At 37.2% G+C, this 8,906-nt stretch overlaps 1 protein-coding gene across 2 annotated transcripts in view; it reads left to right on the plus strand.

The window, feature by feature from the left end:
• LOC133195976 (glutamate receptor-interacting protein 1-like) overlaps positions 1-8,676 on the plus strand; it is a 20,757-nt gene extending 12,081 nt beyond the window's left edge. For both annotated transcript variants that reach the window (XM_061331965.1, XM_061331966.1), the window contains 11 exons: positions 2,279-2,450; positions 2,714-2,853; positions 3,937-4,014; positions 4,162-4,216; positions 4,329-4,474; positions 4,889-5,030; positions 5,458-5,603; positions 6,882-6,910; positions 7,029-7,188; positions 7,428-8,008; positions 8,255-8,676. In XM_061331965.1, the coding sequence (XP_061187949.1) occupies positions 2,279-2,450; positions 2,714-2,853; positions 3,937-4,014; positions 4,162-4,216; positions 4,329-4,474; positions 4,889-5,030; positions 5,458-5,603; positions 6,882-6,910; positions 7,029-7,188; positions 7,428-8,008; positions 8,255-8,494 (1,889 nt within the window). In that variant the 3' untranslated portion in view covers positions 8,495-8,676. The remainder of the gene's footprint in view (positions 1-2,278; positions 2,451-2,713; positions 2,854-3,936; positions 4,015-4,161; positions 4,217-4,328; positions 4,475-4,888; positions 5,031-5,457; positions 5,604-6,881; positions 6,911-7,028; positions 7,189-7,427; positions 8,009-8,254) is intronic.
• Positions 8,677-8,906: the final 230 nt, after the last annotated feature.

An 8,906-nucleotide genomic window follows, 5' to 3' on the forward strand; every position in this document is an offset into this window, starting at 1 on the left:
ACCCCCGGGGGTAGGGCGGGGCCACAATGGAGGATCAAGGTTTTACATAGAAATGTATAGGAAAAATTTTAAAAATCTTCTTCTCAGAAACAGCAAAGCCCTGATTGATCATATTTATATGGAAGCATCCTCAGGTAGTGTAGATTCTATTTTGTTCAAATCATGACCCCCGTGGGTAGGATGGGGCCACAATGGAGGATCAAAGTCTTAAGTAGAAATATTTAGGGAAATATCTTCTTCTGAAGAACTGCAAACCATGATTAGTCATTTTGATATGGAAGCATCCTCAGGTAGTGTAGATTCAATTTTGTTCAAATGGTGACCCCCAGGGGTTGGATGGGGCCCATTGGGGGATCGAAAGTTTTACATAAGAACATATAGAGAAAATATTTCTTCTCAAGTACAGGAAAGCTATGTTTAGTCATATTGATATGGAAGCATCCTCAGGTAGTGTAGATTCAAGTTCAAATGATGACCCCTGAGAGAGGGAGGAGCCACAATGGAGGATCAAATTTTTACAAAGGAATATATGGGAAAATTTTTTAAAAATCTTTACAAGTACAATAAAGCCATTTGTTATATTGACATGGAAGCATCATCAGGTAGTTTAAAATTCAAGCCCCCCCCCCTCCCCCCCAAACCCCAGGTAATCTTTTCAATACTGAACTGATTTGTGCTTTTGCCTAGCCAATGTACTCAGGTGAGCGATGTGGCCCATGGGCCTCTTGTTGATTTGATTGCATGACTGAGCAAGTTCTCTTTAGACACAGTCATTTTTAGCTCACCTGAGCCGAAGGCTCAAGTGAGCTTTTCTGATCACTTTATGTCCGGCGTCCGTCTGTCAGTCTGTCCGTCTGTCTGTCTGTCTGTCTGTAAACTTTTAACATTTTCGACTTCTTCTCAAGAACCACTGGGCCAATTTCAACCAAACTTGCCACAAAGTATCCTTGGATGAAGGGGATTCAAGTTTGTTAAAATGAAGGGCCACGCCCTTTTTCAAGGGGAGATAATAAAGAATTAGTGAAAAATTAATAGCATCTTTTAAAAATCTTCTTCTCAAGAACCACAGGGCCAGGAAAGATGAAACTCAAGGGGAAGCATCCTCAGGTAGTGTAGATTCAAGTTTGTTCAAATCATGACCCCCGGGGATAGGGCGGGGCCACAATGGAGGATCCAAGTTTTACATAGAAATATATAGGAAAAACCTTTAAAAATCTTCTTCTCAAGAACAGCAAAGCCATGATGAGTCATATTTATATGAAAGCATCCTCAGGTAGTGTAGATTCAAGTTTGTTCAAATCATGACCCCCGGGGGTAGGGCGGGGCCACAATGGAGGATCAAAGTTTTACATAGAAATATATAGGAAAAAACCTTTAAAAATCTTCTTCTCAAGAACAGCAAAGACATGTTGAGTCATATTTATATGGAAGCATCCTCAGGTAGTGTAGATTCAAGTTTGTTCAAATCATGACCCCTGGGGATAGGGCGGGGCCACAATGGAGGATCAAAGTTTTACATGGAAATACATAGGAAAAACCTTTAAAAATCTTCTTCTCAAGAACAGCAAAGCCATGATGAGTCATATTTTTTTGGAAGCATCCTCAGATAGTGTAGATTCAAGTTTGTTCAAATCATGACTCCCCGGGGGTAGGGCGGGGCCATGATTGACTATCAAAGTTTTACATAGAAATATTTAGGAAAAATTTTTAAAATCTTCTCAGGAACAGCAAAGCCCTGATTGATCATATTTATGTGGAAGCATCCTCAGGTAGTGTAGATTTTATTTTGTTCAAATCATGACCCCCGGGGGTAGGGTGGGGCCACAATGGAGGATCAAAGTCTTAAATAGAAATATATAGGATAGTATCTTGGAAGCATCCTCAGGTAGTGTAGATTCAAATTTGTTCAAATGATGACCCCTGGGATAGGGAGGAGCCACAATGGGGGATAAAATTTTTACAAAGGAATATATTTTTTTTGAACATCTCAAGTACAAGAAAGCCCCCCCCCCCCCCCCCCCCCCCCCCCCCCCCCCGGTGGTAATCTTTTCAATACTGAACTCGTGCTTTTGCCTAGCCAATGTGCTCAGGTGAGCATGTGGCCCATGGGCCTCTTGTTGACATTCTAGGGTAGTTGTTTTTTGAGTCACTCTAGAGCATGTCCATGTTGCAAATGACACTTCTTCATATAAATAAGTTTTCTCACGTGTACCACCAGGTTGTCTCTTAAAAGCCTGATCATGAGCAGAATATTATATTTCTTTTTTGTATATTTCAGTGTCCATTTCGTCAGCTGCTACATCTGTTGTCATTAGTAACCAGATCTGTCATGTGGACACAGTGGAGGTGTCTCTTTGTGGGGACCACAAGGGGATTGGTCTGACAGTGGATGGGGGCCCACCAGAGGGCATCACAGTGTGTTTTATACATCCTGGGAGTGCTGCAGAGAGGTGAGAAATGAAGAAGGGTGGGGAAAATATTAGGCAATGTACATGAAATGATATAATAATAGCTGGATGTGATGTGGAGACTTTTTTTGTTTTTTTTAAAATTAATGTATTTTAATACTGTGCATTCTGTAATTTTGTGATGGAAGTCAGACAAGGTTTTTACTCTTACATGTACATACATGTGTATATTATCAATCCTCATTGATGATTTTAATTTCAATCTGCCTTATTATCTTATGACTAGAGGTTATTGTATTTGACAGGTGTGGTGTAATTCAGGAGGGCGATCGAGTGGTGGGCATTAACAACATTGAAATAACCAACCAATCAGCAGAGGAGGTGAATCAGCTGATTAGAGAACACAGGCACCGATGTGACCTCACCATTGAATATGATGTCGCAGGTTAGAATGGGGCACAGCTTTGATGCATTTAAATATTTTATGTCTGGTGTATTTTTGGAGATGTATGGTGAAACTTCTCAAAACTGGCTGCCTGCCAGACCAGACAACATGACCAGATTAGAGGGTTGCTGGTTTTGTGAGGTTTTCAAAGATGTAGCCATTTTATAAGGAGCTATGTCTTTTGCCACTTAATATATATACCTGTCACTTTATATATATACATGTATATTTTTATATGTATATAATATATAACTACAAATTGAAGTTTATTACTTTTAGTAAAATTATTTTGATTATTTACATTTATTTAGTTGTATAAGGAAATTTTTCAACATTTTCAAAGCATAAATGTGCAATGACAAGCTAGAAAACGATATTTACGTTGAATTTCTGCATTCTAAAAATGCACATTGAAATTACAAGTACTTATTGATATGTAAGGTTGATTAAATAAATATTATCAGTACAGAAAAGGTGTAATATTATTTTCAATCAAAATGTAGTAAATGCCTCTTTGCAAAAATGTTTCTTATTAAGGACAGATGATACAAACGAAAAAAAAATGGATGCCTGGATTGGTATATATTTTTGGACCTATTTTGGTTGTAAGTGATGCAAATATCAAATTTCTAAAATATGAAGAAATTGTAAACTTTCTATGATGTTCAAAATACTACCTTTCTGCAAGCACCCTTATAAATCTTTTCAAATTTTTATCCCTATATAGTATATTATTATGAAAATTTGAATGAAAAATTAAAATCTATGCTGTTAAACTTTTTCAAATTACTTACATTAACATGATTAAAGTTGTTATTATCATAGTTTTTAAGAAAAGTGTGTATTATCTCTCCTAAAGTTTACTTTCTTTACTTAATATTATGAATCAGTTATAAGAATTATGATCGTATTGATGTTAACATTTGTGTTCAACGGTATATAACAGGAAAAATTTATATAGTGAGTTCATGCATGTAATAGTCATACTATTTTTTTCACCCAGTTCTTAAAAGCAATTAATTATTGACTAGATGTAACCAGTTGTGGATATACATGTTCATCATTGGTATCACCTTATTTCAGAGTCAGTGATGCCCAGTTCTGGTGTTTTTGTTGTCAAGCTTCCAAATCATCCCAGAAATCTGGGCCTCACCATTAAAAGTAAGTGTTCTTAATAATCAAAGCATGGATAGTTCCCCAACACAACACCTTGATTTGGAATGTTAACATAAAGAGCAAAAATAAGAAGCAATACTTTTAAATTTCCTCATTTTGTTGTTTTGATGACAGTTGTATATATCTTTACAGCAATCAGAAGAGAATTAATCATTACTTCAGTGAAGAAAGGCAGTGTTTCTTACAGGTAACTAAGAGTTTTCTATTCCATTTCATCTTTAAGCAGTTGAACCCAGTTATTTCAAATTGTTGTGTATTTAGATTTAAAGATTAATAGGTCAGAATTCTGTTCTTACTAGGTGTGGCTCTGTACAGCCCGGTGACAGGCTACTGGCTATTAATGACATCAGAACGGAGGGTCTGACTGTGGAGGATGCCATTCACCTCCTACAGACTCCAGAGGACATAATCAAACTGAAACTGAGGAGAGAAGAACACCCTAATGGTAGGTTTTGGAAAGGGCCAACATGGATATCACAATCAGGAGCTGTTTTCAAGTAAAACAGTGTACAGCAGTCTTTGTGACCTAACTAATCTCATGATCAGTGATTTCATTAGAGTGAGATAAATACATGTACTAGTATTTGGTGTCTCCATCTTTTATAGATATTTCAGTTTTCCTTGAGTCCTGTACTACATTTATCTACATCTACATGTAGATAAAATGTGGAACATTTATATTGTAGATGTGTATTGATGTGTCAGTGACATGTTTTCTATGTGTGTGGTGTATATACAATAGTAAATTAGAGTATCTTTGAGTCTGTCATATATGCAAGTAATGATTCTGTAGTGTGTACATTTTGAGCTGGTGTATTTTGTAATGAGAATTTTGATGAATCAGGGGTATATTTTGTAGACGAGAGTTGTGATGAGTCTGTGGTGTATACGGTGGAGCTGCACCGCCGTGGTGGACCATTAGGAATCACAATCTCGGGGACAGATAGTCCAGGTGACCCCATCATCATCTCTGATATCATTAAAGGAGGACTGGCTGAAAAGTAAGCAAATCTTCCTCATATAAAACTGCGTTTAAATGTTGAAAAATATAGATATTGGGAAGGGAAAAATATTAATTTCACAAAGAAAAACAGGTTTGATACATACATGTAAAATGCTGCTTTTCATTATTGAAGGTCCTTCGGGTTCAATGATCCCCTGACTATTTTAGGGAAAAGCCTATGCTTATTTTGGGCCTCTAACTTGTATAGTCATCATCATCATCATTGTCCTTTACACCCTGTGGTGTGTAGGGCAGCTTGTATATTGTAGTTAACACAAATCAGACAGCTTGTATTTCATCCCCTTCTCTCTACTTTTAGCACACATTTATCAAATGATCATGAATGTAAGAGAAGCTCACAAAGAAGAAATGTATCAAACAGTATAGATGTACCTATTAAAATATCCTCCAACTTTTCATAATAGAACTGGTGCCATACATATTGGAGACCTTCTGTTGGCCATCAATGGAGAAATCATGAAAGGAAGGACACTAACTGAGGCCACAGAAATGTTACAGAATACTGAAGATCTTGTCACACTGAAGATAGCTCGACCTATTGAGGCCAACAGTAAGTATGGCACAGTGAAGATCTTGTCACACTGAAGATAGCTCGACCTATTGAGGCCAACACTAAGTATAGCATGATGAAGATCTTGTCACACTGAAGATAGCTCGTCCTATTGAGGCCAACAGTGAGTATAGCATGGTGAAGATCTTATCACACTGAAGATAGCTCGACCTATTGAGGCCAACAGTAGGTATAGCACGGGGAAGATCTTGTCACACTGAAGATAGCTCGTCCTATTGAGGCCAACAGTAAGTATAGCACGGTGAAGATCTTGTCACACTGAAGATAGCTCGACCTATTGAGGCCAACAGTAGGTATAGCACGGGGAAGATCTTGTCACACTGAAGATAGCTCGTCCTATTGAGGCCAACAGTAAGTATAGCATGATGAAGATCTTGTTACACTGAAGATAGCTCGACCTACTGGGGCCAACAGTAAGAATGGCATGATGAAGATCTTGTCACACTGAAGATAGCTCGACCTATTGAGGCTAAGAGTAAATATAGCATGATGAAGATCTTGTCACACTGAAGATAGCTCATCCTATCGAGGTCAACAGTAAGTATTGCATGATGAAGATCTTGTCACACTGAAGATAGCTCGACTTATTGAGGCTAACAGTAAGTATTGCATGATGAAGATCTTGTCACACTGAAGATAGCTCGACTTATTGAGGCTAACAGTAAGTGTAGCGTGATGAAGATCTTGTCACACTGAAGATAGCTCGACCTATTGACGCTGGCAGTAAGTATAGCATGATGAAGATCTTGTCACACTGAAGATAGCTCGGCCTATTGAGGCCAACAGTAAGTATGGCATGATGAAGATCTTGTTACACTGAAGATAGCTCGGCCTATTGAGGCCAACAGTAAGTATGGCATGATGAAGATCTTTTCATACATTTAAGATGGCATACATAACGAGGGACAATTTTTATCTCTTGCAGCAGCATTTTTTTAAAATACTGTGAAACAATGTGCATGTAAATAAGGCAGAGTATTGGTTTAATTTATTCCCCCCCCCCCGAGAAAAAAAAAGACTCAGTGTATGCTTTCTTGTCAGCATTTGCAAACAATTCTGAAGAGTTGCTTACTATCAAAGACCAAAAAAGCAAATAATGCATCAATTTAATTTACTTTAACACTATGATTTCAGTTTTACATGTGTTAAAGGAGGAGTGTATGTCCTGGTCGAAATAGCTTACATTAGATGCATATTATAGTAATTATTTGTATGTTAAAGTACTGTAATGGTCATGTTTCATGAATTTGTTTACAGGATCAAGACAGAGAAAAGGGGGTCATTTTGTAAGTAGAGAAATGTCGATAATTCAGAACAAACTCCCTATTATTCATCTTTCTGCAAAATAGAAGTTTGTTTCACCGAGGATTACCTATGTGTCATTTCTTATGTTTATATTTATAGAGTGATCGATCCACAACACCAGCAGCAAGTATAGACAGTGCCATGGAATCCTGGGATAGCGAGTGTCATGACACCCAGCTGGGGGCCTCTGGGAATGGTCATGCTATTCAGCCAGTGGTTGTGTCCAGACCTCTCAGTCGATCCAACAAATACAGTACAAGTAAGTGTGCTGGTGTTCAATAATTAGTTACATCTGTTTGATGTCATACCATTGTGCTGTCTTTTCAAACATTGATTAAGAATATTTCCTTTGCATTTAAAATGCCCCCCCCCCCCCCCCCCCCCCCCGCAAGATTCAATACACTCTAAAGGAACAACTTTGAATAACAGCTTTCAATGTTTACTGTTAGTACAAGTGATACATTGTATCTGAATTAATCTATGGATGTATATTATAAGGTATCAACAGTGGTGGATCAAATAATTCCAATGTGTTGTCAAGTATGGACAGAATAGATGATCTCAGCTCTGATGACGACCTTAACAATCATGATGTCAGTCGGCATGGTCACGGTGAAAATGAGGCTGTGGAAGAATGGGTTAGGTCCTTTGAGGATTACGAAAATTCAGAAATGTTGCAGCAAATCGGTGCAAGTTTACGAGAGAAAAGCACATCTAGCCTTGATAGACGTGCCCGACCAATGACTAGGATGCACAGGAAACAGATCTCGCACAGCACAGCCATTAATTTCAACAGTGACCTTGAACTGAACAAAGTGATGTCACGCCCTAGGAAAGCCAGAAGTGCTGTGCGACCCAGCAAGTCAAACGCGGAGATGTACCAGAATCATGTCAAGACAATCTTTTCCCCAACACCAGTGCAATTACATAAAATAATGCTGATGCGGAGCACGATGGTAGAGGATTTCGGTTTTGGACTGTCAGATGGAATGTATGAGAAAGGTGTATACATCAGTGGGGTTAGGAAAGGTAGCATAGCTGACCTGAATGGATTAAAACCATTTGATCGGGTACTACAGGTAATATTTCGGCATATACATGTACTTATCATGTATATATCAATTACATGTATAAAGTCTAAAATTTGAATCTTTCATAGAAAAGTCAGTATCTCTAGTTTGGTTTTGCCTCATTTTTTGTTTAAGTTCTTTTTTTGTCTATTTTACATTAACGTAACTTTGTACACTTTAAAAAATTATCAAAAGAATTATTATTTTGCTCAGGAAAAAAAATAGGAATTTCAAAATATTATGGGTTATTTTTAGGTGAATGGCAAGAGAACAAAGGATTTTGACTGTGCACTCACTATTCCATTGATTACGGAGGCTGGAAATAGCCTACATCTCATCATCAGCCGCAACCCCATCGCTAAGTCGGCAAGTCTGGGTCACAAGCGATTCGCTGGTTCCCAGCCCTTCAGAGATTATAATTCATACGATGACGAAAAAGTGTACGAAAATTCCAGTGTGTCGTCAGCCAGTGTATATAGTCCCAAGACTGTCTGATATTATTTCTAAGCAATGTGATAATTTATTTTTTATTATTGAGAGTGGTTGAAGCTTTACATGTTTGTAGTAGAATTTGATGATGTTTGATAGACAGATTTACATTTACAAATATATAGGTTGTAGGTTTACTCTAAACTGAATGATAAAAAAAGTAATACGTGTGGATATTATTTACAGCAAAAATTTTCAGAATTGGAAAAAAATATCAGGTTTTCTTTTTATATTTAAAATTTGATTCATATTTAAACAATTTAAAATGAATTCAAATTGAAGTATTTTGATATTCTATTCAGGTACCATAAAAAATATGTAAATACACATTATTTTTTCATATATCTTTTACCGAGTATTATAAAAAAAATTATATAGCTCTACCGTTTGAGATTACTACAGTAACTTAAATCATTAG

This window comes from Saccostrea echinata, unplaced genomic scaffold (genome assembly GCF_033153115.1).
Source record: "Saccostrea echinata isolate AGI-Se365-2 ecotype Australia unplaced genomic scaffold, CSIRO_AGI_Sech_v1 ptg000029l, whole genome shotgun sequence".
NCBI lineage: Eukaryota > Metazoa > Mollusca > Bivalvia > Ostreida > Ostreidae > Saccostrea > Saccostrea echinata.